This window comes from Phalacrocorax carbo, chromosome 17 (assembly GCF_963921805.1).
Source record: "Phalacrocorax carbo chromosome 17, bPhaCar2.1, whole genome shotgun sequence".
Taxonomy (NCBI): domain Eukaryota; kingdom Metazoa; phylum Chordata; class Aves; order Suliformes; family Phalacrocoracidae; genus Phalacrocorax; species Phalacrocorax carbo.
In genome coordinates this window covers 7,487,391-7,504,155 of record NC_087529.1, presented here as the reverse complement: position 1 = coordinate 7,504,155, position 16,765 = coordinate 7,487,391, and the positions used below count along the sequence as shown (strand labels likewise).

Here is a 16,765-nt window from a genome sequence, read left to right as displayed (position 1 = left end):
TAACTGTTCTGCACACCCCTGCCTCCCACTCGGCGGTGGGGCGCATGCCCAGTACTGTCGCTAGAAGGTGCTTGAAAGCTCTAGAGGGTCCGAGCCCCCCCCACGTTGCCAGTCAGCCTTGGGCCCAGCCGTATGCGCGGAGGGGAGCACTCTGAGATAATGGGGTGCACATTCCTGCCGGGTCGACCTTGGTGATTGAACTGTTCTGCTCAGCTGCCGCAGTGATCAGGCTTTAGTAGTGAAACTCGCCCGCCAACAATGCTGAGACAAGTTTCTAGTCCCTGACAGACCGTTAGGGGCCATCTAGTCCAACCCCCCTGCAGTGACCAGGGACATCTTCAGCTAAACCAGGCTGCTCAGAGGCCTGTCCAGCCTCGCATAGCTGGGTGCTGGGGGGCAGAGGCTGGCCAGGTCAGCCAGCCCTGCGGCTGTGGGACAGAGGAACGCCTCTCCCCCCAGCCGCCTCTGCATAAACCAGCTCCTGTAAATTAAACTTATTTGGGAAAGAAGGAAACTGGCACCCCGAGTTCTTCTAAGGACTAGCGAATGTATGTGGAACTCGCACTAAAAACTAATACTTGTCTGGCAAAGATTCTGTTTCTCCTTTAAAGAATGTTTGGCCAAGCAGCTGTTTGGGGTGGAGTTACTGCAACAGAGGCTTTCAGTTTCGGTTTTTTTTCCTCTCTGCTCATAGAAGGAAGGCTATCCGGCAGAATAGGAAGAAAAATCATGACAAAGGAGCACAGGTTCTGCAAAAACTGGTAAGAGATCTTTCTCCCTCTCTACCCTTACAAAGTGTGGGGATTTCAAGGGTTTTCTAGGATTTTCCTTGATGTTATCTAGGTCTCCTGTAACAGGGGTAGAACAAGAAGAACCACACGACAGAACGGGTGTACACTAGCCATCAAGTAGTAAACAAAAATGTTTTGTATGCATTTTCACATTTCCAGGTTGCTGCTTCCCTGCTGCTTCGCTGTGGAGAGGTTTCTTCCATAGCCCTCTCCTATGCTGCGTGTTCTCTTTTTACATAATATCACTGTGGATAATTTTGCAGTATCTGCCAGAGGAGTGCATGGACCATGCCAAACCCAGCAGCTGCCTCAGTTTTCCCCCATGGCTGATGTTTCTTTCTGTTGCTATATTTGCAGTTAAGTGATAAAATATTCTTTTTTTTTCAGAGTAATTGGCCATCTCTCATAGAAGAGAAGGCTGAAAGGAGGCATAAGGATAGCGTAGCTTGGTGTTTCTCAACTAGTAGCTAGGCCATTGGCAAATTATATGAATGAAGTCTGTGAAGCACTGCGATTAAGAGTCAAACTTAGAAAGGTTAAACATGAACTTAGCCTCAATTTTATTTGGTCACAGAGGAAACCCAATGCTTAGCCTTGCAAAAGGAGAGCCTGTGCATTAAATCCTAAGAGGCTGTAGGAGATGCTTTGAATAAAGCAGTTGCTCCGCACTGATCAGACTCCCTGGCAGACCTACATTGACTAAAACTTCTGATGGATGCCTCTAACCAATTCTTAAAAGCTCTGGTCACAGAGATGACACGTTCCCACAGGAAATCTATTCCATTGCTTATCCATCATGAGCATAAGAAGCCTCTCCCCATGTCTAAAGTAGATTTCCTTGAGACAACTTACCTTCTCTAAGAAAATTTGAAGAGTTCACTGCCCCAGGGCCTTTTTTCTGTAGCAGCACTGTCTCACGGCTGGGCTGTTCGTAATTTATATGGCCTCATCCTGGCCATTCCCTCCACATTGAGTGACCAGCAAATATGTTGGGTGAACTGGTTCTGTGGCCCAAATGTGATGTCAGAGTTTGGAACAAAGACTAGTGCAGAAAGCCCAGATGGTATCAGCTATTCTGCCTCACACAACTCCTCGAAGTAGTGGAGCTGGAAGTATACGTGTCCTTTCAGGCACTCTTCCTACTCTCGTAGGCCAGAAAGGTTGCATGGACTTACCTCCAGCTGCCATGTCCTAACGACCATCACTCCCTTGTGTCAGGCATCCGCACCTCCTGCTGCAGGGTCCTGGGCCCACTGCAGTAACAGCTTTGAAAAGACAGAGATACACCTCACCTCCTGTGCCTGGTGCATTAATGTCTCTGAGCCTCAAGGGAGGGCAGTGGAGCAGGCATCCTAAGATGGGGCCCATGGGACCAAGGTCCCAGGCCCTGCTGGCAGAAGAAATCAGAAAATCAGCTGGTGTGCAGGTCAGTCATCCCAAAGCTCCTTCAAGGTGAGCAATGGAAGTTTTACACTGCTGAAGGCTTGCACCTGGAAGCTTTCTCAGGAGGTCTTACCCAAGCCCTGTTGAACCGTATCTCAGTTCTTGTCACTAGTGTTGTGAACACATCAATTATTAAAAACAAACAAGTGATTCCCCAGATGAACTTAAGTGGCTGTTCCTGAAGCCACTGAGCATGGTGACATCTGTGTATCTCAGCTCAGAGGTAGCCTTTACCTGAACAGAAAAGCTGCTTGGCCGGGCTATCTTAAATTGGTCCATTGGGAGCCAAATTGCTGTAAATTTTGTCACGCACTAGATGACACCCAGAAGAGGGGCCCTTCTTTTCTTTCCACATCTGTAAACAATGTAAATAACAGCCGGAGCTTTTCCTGAAACACTTTTTGGACAGATACACCAGGAGCCTCCTGCAGCTGCCCTGTCCCTTTCAGAAGCATTCCTGGTAATATGTCACAAAAGAATGAGGAACAGAATCCCGTTTCTAAATGTCTCATTAAGACGAATCGGAAAGACAAATACTTATTTCTAGCTTTTAGGGACAAACTAGTTGAATTGTAACCAGTTGTACTGGGTCTGGCTAGGATGGAGTTAATTTTCTTCATAGCAGCCTACAGCGCTGTGTTTTGTATTTGAGGCTAAACCAGTGTTGATAACACACCAGTGTTTTGGCTTTTGCTGAACAGTGCTTGCACAGTGTCAAGGTTTTCTCTTTTTCCCCGTGCCGCCCCCTCCTAGTGAGTAAGCTGGGGGTGAGCAAGAGTTTGGCAGGGGACACAGCTGGGAGAGCTGACCCAGACTGACCACAGAGATGTTCCATACTGTGTAACCTCATGCTCAGGAATAAAAACTGCATTAGAGGAAGAACAATGGGGTTGGGTTTTAAAATTCTTTTTCTTCCAAGGTGGCTATTGTTCAAAGACTGGTTGGGCATAGGTACGCCTGTGGGATGTGCTGAGTGATGTAATTTGCTTCCCTTGTTTCCCCGCTGCCTCTTTCCTTCAAGTATTAAACTGTCTTTATCTCAACTTACAAATTTTCTCACCTCTGTTCTTTGTATTTTCTCACCCCCCGTCCCACTGTGTGTGTGATGGGGTGGTGGTGAGTGAGCACCTGCATGAGTGCTTGGCTCCTGGCCAGGGTCAACCTACCGCACCAGTTCATTTACTCTTCTCTCTTTCCCATTTATGTGCTCTGTAGTAAACGAGATGTGCCTGTGGTGAATTTCTCCCTCCATGAGGCCCACTGCTTGCGGTTTCTCGCTCTCTGTCCGGAATGTGACGAACCAGTTGCCCAAAAGGATATGAAAGACCATCAAACAGAAGCACATAAGCAGGTGAGGAATGCTACATGTTCTTCAGGGTTTTCTTGCAAATAGCAGAAAGCTCTGCCAGCCCTGAAGTAGTATGCTCGTGGTACTGTGCTCTATATTAACTAGTTTGAACTTCTGTAATTGTTTGACCAGAAAATCTGTAAGGGTCTGATACGACCCTTCAGGCCTTTTGATCTTATTGCACACTGGACTTAAGAGAATGAAACTTCCACTGTGGTATCTCAGTCTCCCCAGCAATACAAATTACAGACCAGGTATAGATACATCCTCCTAGTGTTTGTGAATTAGCCAGAGCATGCAAGTTAAGAGATTTGATTAGAGGAAGACAGACAGTACCTGATCTGACATAAAACTTGCTCACACAAAGCTATGACATCAATGCAGGTTTTTTAACAAAACTAAACTGGCAGAGTAAATTTATCAGCTCTCCATATAGTGAGGCAATAGCATTTTTAGTATAGCATTAAGAACCTTGTAGCTATGGGTACTGTGTTGAATCGTGAATACACAGGCATGACTTTTTATTGTCTTACTAGTTTTATTGTTTTAGCAATTCCATTGATTTCAGTTACTTAACAGAACACATGAGCAGCTCTCATGGCAAACCTATAGAAAACTAGCATAGCTCATGTTTTCAGAGGGGCTATTATAATTTCAACTAGCTGAATATCAGACCTATACTTTTAAGTTAAACCTCAGTCAAAATTTGGAATACACATTCTTTATTTCACATGGGCACCTTTGAGAACTGGATCCTTGCGCAGAATGACAGCTTCCTGCAGAATCATCAGGTATCTGTTTTCCTCTAAATCTCGTCAACACAGCTCAGGCCTGACAAAGTAACACAAATTCACCCACAGCTTGTCAATGATTGGGATGAAAATGACAGGAAGATCGTCTCAGCAACTTGAAGTTATGTTGACACATGAAAGCACCAACCATCCTGCTATGCTCCCAATGAACTGCTCTATGTTTTCCTTGCAGGTCAGATGTAATCTTTGTCACCAAAGTATGCAGCAATACCAGTTGGAGCATCATTTGGTAAGTGAGGAGTGCAGTGCTTTTTACCTTCCAGGCTGACTCCTCTTTGACCAGCCATCAAGAGTCACACTAGTAGGTTCAACAGCAAAAACATGTAAAAATCTGACTCCTGTCCTGGACCATGAAGAAACTTCAACCTCTCAACAGTTGCTGTGTTTCGGCATACCTTTTCCCCCTTGTAAGTAAGTATATCCCATGGTGGTTGTCCATCCAGTTGTGATGGCACAGTCTGTTCCAGGACATAATCTATTACTTCCTCATCTTTGGCACCTCAAGCTGATGTTCTCTGAGGGCTTCTCAAAGACATTTCTCTTGTGCCCCACACTTATATTACCTGCTTTTCCAAAGGAGTTGTACAAAGCAAAAGTCAAGGAAACAGCTAAGGAGATACACAAAAGAATTGGCAGAGGCTGGGAAGTGAGAGCAGCCTGTCCATGCTAGCTGCAATCTAACCATTTCAAGGAACCAAAGCAGAGAGGACACAGCAGGCTTCCCCTGGCAGTGGTAGCTGAAGTATTGGATTTTTCTAGGTGGGCTTGTGCTCTGCTGCTAACCTGTACTGACGCAGAACATCTTCACTGCTATTGATCCCCATTTTGCCTTATATTGCTGAAATCATCGAAATTAAAGATAGTCTAGATAGATGAATTCGTAATACAGCTAAGCCTGCATGCATTTGGTTGTGTAGATACCCCTGAAGGAGGGCATTCTTAAACAGTCACTCATTGCTCTCACCCAATGCCCTCTTTTAGCATTGATACAAAATTAGCAAAAATTTCTTCTATTCACGTGCAGACCAAGGAATGCCACAAACGAGCAACGAAATGCAACATCTGTGAGCTTGAAATACCCTCCAACGAGCTGCAGGAACATCTGAACACCTGTGCCAGCCGAACAGAGCTGTGTTGGGAGTGTAACAAATACATCATGTACAAAGACCAGAAGAGTCACAAAGCTATTTGTCGGAACAGTAATCTGTCCTATCATGAGGATGTGAACTTCCAAGCCAGTGAAGCATCCACTAATGCAACATTCATTTACCCCACTGGTAAGCAAAATCGCTCATTGTCATGGACTGGGTCAACTCTGTTAAATCACAGTGAATATTCTCCTGCCTTCTCTACAATTCTCAGTAATCCAGGCTGGAGAGGATTGTTGTTTAACCAACCACAGCGAAAAGGCCAAATGTTTCTTTCTATTATGCTGGTTATTGTAAAGCCAGAGTGGCTCCACTGACTGGTAGCTCATTGGCCATGTTGCTTTATGCTTCCCTTATATCCTGGAAGTGAAATTCCTTTTGTCAGAAAATTAGTGGAACTTCTTCCTCTTTCTATTTGTCTTCACAGCAGAAAATATGATTTAGAATTTCCTTCTACTTCATATATAAAGCCAGTGATGCATACCTTGATTTCTCGAAGTTGAGAGCAGCTTTATTAGGCCTAAGATATTGGACAGAGTATGTCAAGACAAAAAAATCATTAACTCTATCAATGGTTCTGGAAAAGAAGGGGGAATGGACACAAATTGCTCTTGGGGAGATTCCGATTGGACACAAGAGGGAAATTTTTCACAGTGAGGACAGTCACCACTGGAATAATCTCCCCAGGGAAGGGGTTGACTTGGCCACGTTGGGCACCTTCAAGAATCGCCTGGACAGGGTGCTGGGCCATCTTGTCTAGGCTGGGCTCTTCCTAGAAAGGTTGGACTAGATGATCCCTGAGGTCCCTTCCAACCTGGGATTCTGTGATTCTGTGATCAGTAGGTGCAGTAGTTGGCAAAATAAACTACAGAACACAAAACCCTCTAGCAACAGAATTAGTTAGGTCAGGGTAGGAGTGAAGCATCTTGGGCCACAAAACATGGGGCTGGAGTAGAATTCCAAATATCCTGGACTTTGCAAGAAGGGATGGTGGATTGGTTCTGAGTGGTGCCAAAAGCAAAATGTAGTCACAGCTCTAATTCCTTCATGGCCAGTGGAATCAGCATTCTGTGTTTCTTTAGAACCAGTGACGATAAGTGGATCTGAGCTGCCCATCTAGATGACTAGTGTCAGCACTGTGTTTCTCTCCATTTTTTTTTCCTCTGAAGGTACTGGTGGCAATCTTTGTCAGAAGTGCAGTAAGTCCTTCCCAGATGACCAGTACTCCCAACATCTGGTAAGTACATTTGAAACTGAACAAGAGAATGGTCTGTGCTTAATTTCCAGCCAGGTTATTTCTCTGAAAAGCTGTATATTAGATAAGAAAGGGCAATGTGTCTTGGCTCTTCAAACTACAGTTTCATCGAACATTGTGTTCAGCTGAAGCATCACTGTGAGGTGGTGTCTGATGTCCCTCCCCGTGACTCACGTCTGTTGCAAATCACAGCATACCACAAGGCTGGGTGTAATGCCAGTCTTTACTTCATTATGCATGTTCTCTTTTAACAGGATAAATGCAGCGCAGCCCATGAGCTGACAGAAGTTTTAGCTGGCCAGTCAACTTCAAAACTCAGCAGTGATCCACCACAGTCTTCTTCCTCCCTGGTTCCCTCTTCCCACTCCAAGAATGCAAGGGCATGGAAAGATGTCCGTCCCAAAGCGAAAGGAAGAGACCAGCCGTCGACCTCCAAAACCATACTTAAACCCTCAAAGAACAAAAAGATTGGCTTTTCCTCTCCCACAAAAGGTGGACTTTCCACATTGCCTCAAGCTCTTAAAGACACCCAGTCTTTTGACATGCTGGTGGCCTGTGACCATTGCAACATTCTTCTGCCGCTTCCAACACTTCAGAAACACGAGGTGAGAAGGGACACACTGGACTCAGCCTCCTACATGCAAAGCGCCATACCTACAGAGTCACTGCTTATCTCCACACTGCCTGGCGTCCCAGTGCCCGTTTCTGGATTCCATAGCTTCTTGAAATGCTGGCCATAGGTACACTCTCTCTGTAAAGCATGAAACTGGTTAATTCCATTGACTATTTATGCTCACATCTACACAAACAACATCCATTGCCTATAGTCTGCTTGAGTTTTAGGAAAATAATAAACATGACTCATGCCATTAAAATTTAAGCTCAAATCATGGAAAGTCTTCAGCAGCTGCCCTTATTTGCTGAAGGCTGATACTGTTCCTGCTAAGCGAAGAGTATGATTATATCTCAGCTGCATCAAAGACGGAGGTCTAGATAATTTTCCGTCCCAACAAAGGGGCCCAGCTGTCTCCCTACTGAATATGATTGCATGTTGAATATCATGTTAAATTATCCACTGATATGACTGTTACTTATTTTTCTAGATCAAATGTCTGCGCTGGTCGTCTCTGAGAAGTGCTAGGATGAAACAAAAATCAAGCCATGAAGAGAAAGGTACTGCAGAATTTCAGAAATTTAGAATAGAATTCATCATTCAGGATTATTCTATATTGGGTTAGTAGGAACAATGGGATATTTTACAGAGGAAGTGCATCCAGAAAAGCTACTAGTCAGAATATGACAAAGCTCTTTAGATTCCAACACACAGTGGGTTCCCATGAGGTTGCATTAAGCAAGCGTTCCTTCAGAGCCAGTATGTTTTCACTCTCCTGACTCAGAGAAACACGTATTGTGCCTCTCAAATTGTGCTACTCTGAACAGTGCAGTACCTTCCCTACTGTAAGCAGAGATCAGCACAAAAGATTTCACAGAACAGATGTTCTGTCCCAGGTCTGCCTGCTCCAACACTGAATGGAGACTGAAAGAATAGTTTCAGAAGACAAGGAGTAAAATTATTTTTTTTTTCCATAGTAAAAATTGCATATTCAGTAGAAGCACTGATGTAATTGTGCCAGACAATACCTCTAGCTGAGCTTGCACTGATCCATAGGCAGTAAATCTCTTTCCTCCCCCTGTCCCAGACAGGCTCTGAATCTTAACACTTCTCTCTGCTAACATCCCTCTCTGCTTTTCAGTTCCTAAGCAGTATCGTTTCCTCTCAGTCCAGTCAATTAAATGAAACCGAAAGCAGTTGTTCTCAGTCTGTCCTTTTTCTACTTGATTCAGTAAATGAAGTATTACAACTCCCTGTAAAACTTTCCTCTCCTGGTAAATTAGAGAGAGAAAGCACCAAAGTGAGAAATAGGGAGTTTGCCTAGTTTTGAATTACAGGACTCTAGTCTTGAAATAAAAGTAAGTACATGGTAATTACACGGATTATTTGACTTGCATTGTGGTTTCTTTATATTGTTCAGCTGAGTGATGACATAGGAAGGCTGTAAAACTGAAACTTTAAAAACACTCATAACTGGCCTTTGTTTGTTTTACAGAGGACTTTCTCCACAACACTCAAGATTAAATCTGGAAATTAGAGGCACGTCTTCAGATTGAAGCTTCAGCTCAGTTTTAGCAAAAGGCACTGAAGGTGTAGTAGCTTTATTGACAAGTAAAAGTGACTTGCTACTCTGGATCGAGAACAAAGAGTGACTCAGGTTTTTATTCCTTATCAAGAGAGGCATTTGAAAGGTTTCACCAGAAAACTGTGGAAGTGATGGGGGCTCAACAGCTGTTGCCATTTCAAATATTTCTTGCCTTAGGAATGTACTTTTCCCACCCACTTCAGAAAGAAGAGCAGCTTATTTAAAAATGTTTGTTCCAGGGGAGAGAAGGAAATAAGGAATTCTGAATTCCTTGTCATGTTGAGCACCACCAATTCCCCTTGCCCTCACTGAGAGCTGAGACCTTAGTGCTTTCAGGGCACAGCCCAGTGACATTAAAAAGCCTTAAATCCTGCTCTCCTTTGCTTCAGTGGACCACTGAACCTAGGGCTAGCACAAACAACTTAGCCTCAGGAGATTGCAGACACATCGAAGGATAACTGAGGGTGTTCATCTTCTGATATACAAATGGAAACTGATAGAGCTCAATGGTGGAAAAGTTAAACATGAAGAGCAAGTGGATGCTTTATGCCAATGTCTGTGAACATTTTCGAAGCAGCCTTTGCTGTTTGGTATCTTACATTAATGAACACTAAAACACATTAACAGAACAGTTTTACTACAAGGTGCCATTTTCCTCTCATCCACCTTTAGCAGTGTTCAATCTTACAAGCTGATGGCTGGAACTAATGTATATCTTACTTCTCAGATCCAAATTTGTTGATACCTGCATTGTTGATGCACATGGGATGCAAAGTCAGGCTGAGTTCATAAACTCTCTCAGCGATTCAGCAAGGGCCCAGGCTCATTTATGCATATCATAGGCGTATCTATACGGGCAGGACTGAGCTGAAATGCACCAACAAATGTTCCAAGAGTAGATACTTCCAGCCTTGAAACCACTGGGCTAGTGCCAGCATTGTGAGTGGGACAGCAGCTGGTCATGTGGCCTGATGAGTGTTAGTGACTTCTGAGGCTCCCTCAACCTTTGCAGCATAGACTGTAACAATCAACAGCTTTTCCTACATGCGTTCAGACCTCATTAATCTGAATCTGAAAGTGCTACTTTCAGAAAGACCACAAGCGCAGAACTTCCCTCCCTGCCTGTGCCAGATGTTTTGCCGATCAGTGTCTAGTGAATTGCATTTGAAAGCTTGCAGGAGTACTCTGACCACATTTAAGAAGGGATATTTCAAATGCAATCTAAGGCAGCGCGCTCACTGCAGTTTATTTTAAGCTTTTAAAAAATTGTTCTAAACTTCTGGTAAGTAGATCTAACACTGAACACGGTGCTATGAAACAGAATTTGGGGGCAGAGGAAATGGCTGTGAAAGCATGTCTCTTAGAGCCATATCACTCAATGCATAAATTTATCCTCTTTTACTCTGCACTCACTAGACTTTCACATAGTTTGCTATTCTTATTATTCTTTGATACACATCACAGCAATGGGCTTGATGGATAGAGCATAGGCTTTCTCACTCAGTTGTGTATTTTGAGGTCTGTACAGGTTCCAGCAAAGCTGGACTTACTAGGCCTCCCCAGGGCCTCTTTCTTTATTGTTCTTCGAAGTCTGTTTGAAGAGGGCTGGTGAATATAACATGGTCTGAAAAGAGTCCACAGTAAATGAGTAAAACAAGTTTGGAGACAAGCTGGACAGGCAGCTCATGCTCCACAGTCTAAAGCTCTATACAGAGAAAGACAGGAAAACATTTTCTCCCCTTTTGAAAAGGAACTTCGAAAGCTTTGCTGCCCAAATGCGAAGAAAGATACTTTGCACCTCGAAACAGCCCAATTTACCAAACTGGCAGGAACAGGCAGGTAAGGGGATGGTGCCTGCGCCAGACCTGTCCTCACAGGACAGCGGCAGAGTAACGCCACGCGCTGTCACTGGTTAGCACAGGACAGCCATGGTGTCACATCTTGTACTGCGAGACAGGAACCAACGTGGCCGTGTCCGAAAAGTTTCACAAAACTTACAGCACAAGGCTAGCTTTATCCTTACAACCCTTTTCTTTTCAGGGGGCGAGGGGAGAGAAGGCCTAGCTTATTAAAGAAGTGGTATTTCCTCTCCTCTAAAAAGCAGACTGGGGTTATTTTGGAAATCTGTGCTGTAGTGTCATCGCGTGGCTGTTGGTGGTACTTGCACGAGCTAAACAGTGCCATGGCTGGAGCCCTGGACCTTGGAAGGAGGAGGAGAACCAGGTGCTGCCTTGCCAGTGTGTCTGTCCTGCTCCCAGGCTGCACTTTGTGCTTCCTCTATGGCTACACAGACTTTGGCACTTTTATCATTCAGTAATTAATAACTTCAGGCTCCCAGCTAGTTTAGAGACAACGGCATCTGGATAAAGAGACCAGCAAGGCAAGTCCAAGGACTGGAGCGCTCCTAAAGTCTTCCTGTGGCATGCTTTGGTGCCCTGTGTGCAGGTATTAGAGCCAGCTGCTAGGAGTTTGTCCCAGCAAGAAAAGAGCCCCTTGTAAGCCCCCAGAAAATATGAGCCAAATGCAAATACCTCCTTGAAGGATCTTGAAAACACCTGAAACCGATCGGACTCCTTTCTTCTCCCAAGGTGAGGAAATGGCTGTTACAGCTACATCAGATGTTGCCCTGGTCCTGGAGGTGCTGTGCTTACCCTACCCAGCAAGGTGAGCCTTGTTCCCAAGCTCTGTGAGCTCCCTGGGGACAAAACAAGGCTACTCATTTTGTGCAGAATGACCTCTTTCTAAACTGCTGAGCTCTAGAGGGAGGGTAAAGGACCTGTTCATTTGCAGAGACAAAGGACTGTATGAAAGCGGCAGCGGCCTACGCTTACCCCACACCTGAGGTCTCAGCGTCCATAAGGGATATGGATATGGATATGGGTAGGGTAGCACAAAGTTAAGGGTGAGAAGCAAGCTTCCTTTCTCTTTTGCTCTTGTTGGTTTCAAAATTCCCCAGATCTTTAACCCAGTTTGGTGTGAAAGTGGAAATCGCTTTGGTCACTAGATGGCAATAAAGAATCAATGTGCGCTTCCCTGTTCAACAGGGAAAGTTTGCAAGAACTTGGCCTAGATTAGCCCTGGGAGGAAGAACTGGAAGACACTAGAGAAACCATGAAAATAAGTGTGAAACCATCCTGCTTGGTAATGAGGATTTGTTTTGTTATTGTCTGTTTCTTAAAAAATATTAGGTAGGTTGTATTTACCAAGTGGAAAATGATTGTCAGATTAAAAGTATAATTCTGAGTAAGAAGAGGAAGCTCAGCCTCACCAGGACAGGTGCTCAGAGAATATGGCATCATACTCCTGAAACACTGCCAGTGTTTCAAATACACTGCACTTCCAGTGTTTTCCCCTGAAGCTTAAAACACATTTTTATTCTTTAGCAGTGGCAGGAGGCAATCCATTTCTGTGTGACTCTCCTTCTTTGGTAAAAGCTTGGCTACATGCCTCTCCATATATTTTTTTTTAAAAATCATCTTTTATCATAGTGAAAACTTTAATACAAATCTATGAGATACCAGAGTGAATCATACCTTGTATCTCTCCATTTCTTAGGTGCTGTATGCTGGTGGCTTCTCCTCCACTACACTCTGTGCTGTGTGTATCTTAATTTTGCTCGAAGGTTAATCTTGTTTGAAGGCAGGAGTTTTGTGTGTACAAGAAATTGCAAAGCCAGCTGGTATATCCTGCTCCCATGTACTGTTGTGATTCGAAAGCAGGGTTATGGGAAGCAGAAGGAACTAAACTAAAGAAATTAAACTGACAATATACCTTGCAGTGAGCTGATGGGGAGAAGCTGAATGACCTATTTTGGGCTTTGCCCGCTGCTGCTCAGTGGTTCTGTTGCAAAGGACAATGCGGGATCTCGGTACCTTTGAGTCTTCTGTGGGATGTGGGTTTTCAATAATCCACAGGGTAAAAAGTCACCTGTTAAGAGCCACACAAGGCCCCCATACCACTTCAGCACATTTAAAGAAAAAATAAGCAGCATATTTTTTACAAACCATACCCAACTATCCAACTTGCATAGTTCCTCGTGATTGACAGCTCTTCATTTGCTGTTGAAGGGTTGCTTGAATTGAGTCACACTGGGAAAAAACTTGGCAGAAACTTGATCCCAACAACTTTTTTTATTATTTAGAAAAAACCTGCAAAAACTAAACCCAAACCAAAACAAAAAAACCCCCAGTCTATCAGGTATATCACTATGACTGGTGATCTCCTATGGTATATGAATATTTTTTCCCAGCAATTCAGAAAGAAATGCAGTAAAAGTGCAAGTAAACAGTGGGGGAGATTGAGTGTTAAAAGTAAATGAATTGGGTGGCTGCCAGTAATTTCGGAGCCGTGTATTTCTTTGGTTTCAGAAAGGCACATTTCCCACCGTCCGCAGGCCTTGATGCTGTCTTTGCCTGGATGTGTGCAGAAGCGGTGCAGCTACTTAGATCAGTTCTTATTAACAACTGTCAAGAACAATCTCGTTTCCCAGAAGATAGAAGAACATGTGAAAAGGACAGCAGCCTTATATATAGCTGTGCATCCTTACGTGTCACGCCATTTCATTTTTGAAGCGTTGCTGGCAGATTCCTCCTTGGATTTAATGCAAACTCTTTAATGCAGGCCCCTTACAAGGTGTGGGGAGGGAGCAGGTTGATAAACATGCCAGTCGGTCAGGCCAACAGCTTGGTTTTAAAAGAAAAATTGAATAACATTTTCTTGGCTTTGTAAAAACGTGGCATTTTATTTCTACCCCATGAAGTATAATGATAACCGTTGTGACTGATGATTGCTTGGCAAGCCCCTTGGGAAAAATGTTCCGACTGGCTGGGAAGTTGCGCTCGTACCCATCAGTGAGAGAGAGGCAGCCAGAGGTCTGTGGTGAATTCTTCAGTGGCTGATTGGACTAAAGGTATGCTTAGTCCTTCTCAGAGTTACCCTGAGACCAAGCCTCAGGGCAGCTTGGGTGGATCATGACAGTGCCTGTGTCCTGCAAAGATGGTAATCGGGGCTGGATTACTCTGGCAAGCGAGACTCGGGGCTCTGCTCTGCAACTGAGTGTGAGCAGTGCCGTGGTGGTTCCTGCTGTGTGAGTGTCCATGTCTGCGGATACAGAGAGAAAATCAGGCTATCGTGTCTGAATCAGAGGATGTGACTGGCTCCTAAAAGGCTTTTCAGCGTGTTTGGTTCTTCTGCAGTGCACATGTTGTGATCTAGGGAAAAATGGAAAAAGAAACTCATTAGTATTTGCAAATCAGTAGAGCATGGTAAGATTAATCTCCCAGAGCTGCAGATGCCTACAGAGGAGATGGCCACAGTGCCGTACATACCTCAGGTCTTTCAGACCCAGCAAGGGCCCTGGGATGTGATTCTTTTGGCTCATTTTAGATGTTTACTTCAGCACAAGGCAGACTGTGTCCTGGAAGTGCCTGGTTTTCTCTGTTGACTGCAAAGGGTGTCTCAGTAACAAGCGCAGATGTAGACCTCTGCACATCTAACGAATCACACCAAAAATACTACAAACATTTGAAAGAAGGGAACTGTTCACCTCAGTCATTTCTTAAGACCAGTCCTTTCCACATCAAGGCAGGTGCCTTCTTAGGTAAGGCGAGGAGGAAATAAATGAGAGATGATTTATCAGCTACAGGTTAATGTGTCAATAACTATACTTGGGTGAAGTCTTTATGACCAGAGTAGGTTTGATGGGTGCTTTTGGAATCATGCTCAATCGCAAACTGTTATACAAAGTGCACTGTACAGTGTAGCTCCTCCAGTGCAATTGGCAGAGGCTGTGCAGCCAAGTAGCATGGCTTTGCTGTTTCTGCTTTACTTCAGCCTCATTCAGTTACGTGCTTAATCAAAGAATTAATGGCAAATTTAGGATATTGGTCTGTGAGGTGCTGTGCACACAGCTAAGGGGTTGTGCATTTTGTCAGCTTTCTGCATTCATTATTTGCTTGTGGTGGATCTGTCTGAGCAAGGGAATCCCTTCACACAGTTCAGGAGCATTGGCTTATGCTCACAGATGCTTGCAAATTAAGGACAACCGTCAGAAGGGGAATAACCACCATAAATATTCTATGTGGGCATCATAGCAGAAGCAGATCTTTAGAAAGGACTTAAATACAGTTGGAGCAGAAATTTTATAGGGAAGTTGTGGGAAGGGGAAGCTAAATCATGCCTGAAGTGTCACACTGAAATCAATATGACAGAATCTGGAAAGTGTCTTATTTTCCTAAATACTTCTTACATAGAGTGTGGACAGTCAGAGAACCCTTATAATTTCTTTTTCTTCTCAATGAGAAACATAAATAATTTTCATTTTTGGGACCCTTGAAGCAGGCAGTGGCTGCAGGTGTTAGGTTAATGGTTGGACTCGATGATCTTAAAGGTCCTTTCCAACCTCTATGATTCTATGATTCTGAGGTAGCAGTGCAGGGCAGAGAGGGCTGGAGACTCCTCACAGGTAGCTCTGGTGGACACAGGTGAGTTTGGGGTGACAGCACCCATTGACAACCACCACCAGTGGCAATTGTTGGAGCAGAGGTGCTAGTCCTTTCAAGTGCTAGTTCTTTTAAGGCAACAAAGCAGCTCACTATCAGGTCAGTCTTTGTATCGTTTTGCATGGCTACAAGTCATTTTAATCACCGCAGCTGGCTGAATTGACCATATGCCTTGTGAAGGGAGGCCACTGAGGTGGCCAAGGAGGTCCTTGGTGACAGTCATCCTTCCCAGTGGCACAAGAACCACAGAAGGGAAAGGAGTGCAGATCAGGAGGTCATTAAAGACATATCGTAGCAAGCATGCACAAGGGACCTGAGTTCAGAAAGCAAGGGCAACAGCAGCCAAGATATGCCTCGTTTTCAAACGCTTGTCTCTGTAAACTGTGCAAGTTCTCCACAGGTAGGCTGAGTGTGTCTGCATGTGTGTAATGTACACAGATGCTTGAAAGCACATATGTGCTTTCTCTCACCCATGTACAAAATACATAAATGTAGGTGCACAAGTAAATGTAAAAGATCGTTTTACCAATCTTTACAGTTTTCCTTTAACTGAGAGAGGATTTACGACAAAAGCCTCTTCAAGCATCTGTCTCAATTTCTGAACTCTCGTCATGTTACCTATATTTTTCTTATTGCCAAGATTTTAATTACCTCATTGTTTAGGAGCATAGGTATCTCTTTTACTTCTGATACCGGTTTGCCGTAGGGCTGATAACGCTGTAGGGGCCTAGGGGGTTAGGGGGCATGTATCTTAGGCACTTGGTTTCTGGGGACTTCTGGGGCAGGTGTGAATTTTGTGGCTGGGATTTCCATGCGGCATGGGGCAGCAATTGATGGTGACCAGACAGCTTTGAGAGATGCTGCCTCTTAGTATTTTAGTATTAGCATTTTTGAAAAATGGAATCCATATGATTAGGAAAGCTTTAATATACTGATAAAGACCAACCTGAAATACAAGAAACAGTGGAGGTTAAACTGTGTGCTCTTAAACAAATGGCAGCATTCTCATTCTTCTTGTGGAATTTCACAACCTCCAATGCCAGGGAAGTAGTGTAAGAGGCGCCAGCCCAATGCTCTTTGCTGGCAGGCGTAGGGTTAAACCAGTTTCGCAGGTGTTTGCAGGTGTGCTGTGGAGGCTGGTCCTGGCTGGGCTCAGCTGTGGCCAGGGCATTTCCCTGCAGAGACAGGGGCTGTATAAAAGGGATGAGAGGGCACTATGTACTCCTTTGGTGTTGCTGGAGAGAGGAGGAGTTTGCTGAGCACCTGTGAT

The 16,765-nt window shown here is 44.4% G+C and overlaps 1 protein-coding gene across 3 annotated transcripts; it reads left to right on the top strand.

The window, feature by feature from the left end:
* The first annotated feature begins 458 nt into the window (after positions 1-458).
* Positions 459-9,054, top strand: XAF1 (XIAP associated factor 1). 3 transcript variants are annotated; one of them, XM_064467877.1, is made up of 9 exons: positions 459-548; positions 695-761; positions 3,450-3,585; positions 4,567-4,623; positions 5,419-5,671; positions 6,712-6,779; positions 7,052-7,402; positions 7,901-7,970; positions 8,906-9,054. In XM_064467877.1, exons 2-9 carry the CDS (start codon positions 730-732, stop codon positions 8,932-8,934), a joined length of 996 nt encoding a protein of 331 aa, XP_064323947.1. In that variant the 5' UTR covers positions 459-548; positions 695-729; the 3' UTR covers positions 8,935-9,054. The 3 variants fall into 3 exon arrangements, with proteins under 3 accessions (XP_064323947.1, XP_009501138.2, XP_064323949.1); XM_009502843.2 differs by lacking the exon at positions 459-548 and having other exon boundaries at positions 666-761; XM_064467879.1 differs by lacking the exons at positions 459-548; positions 695-761; positions 3,450-3,585 and adding an exon at positions 3,612-4,373.
* The last annotated feature ends 7,711 nt before the right edge of the window (positions 9,055-16,765 follow it).

Coding starts and splice junctions, on each gene's coding strand:
- XAF1 (XM_064467877.1), top strand. CDS start 730: ATGACAAAGGAGCACAGGTTCTGCAAAAACTG. Junction 3,586..4,566: donor AAACAGAAGCACATAAGCAG/GTGAGGAATGCT, acceptor TTTTCCTTGCAG/GTCAGATGTAATCTTTGTCA. Junction 7,403..7,900: donor CAACACTTCAGAAACACGAG/GTGAGAAGGGAC, acceptor TTATTTTTCTAG/ATCAAATGTCTGCGCTGGTC.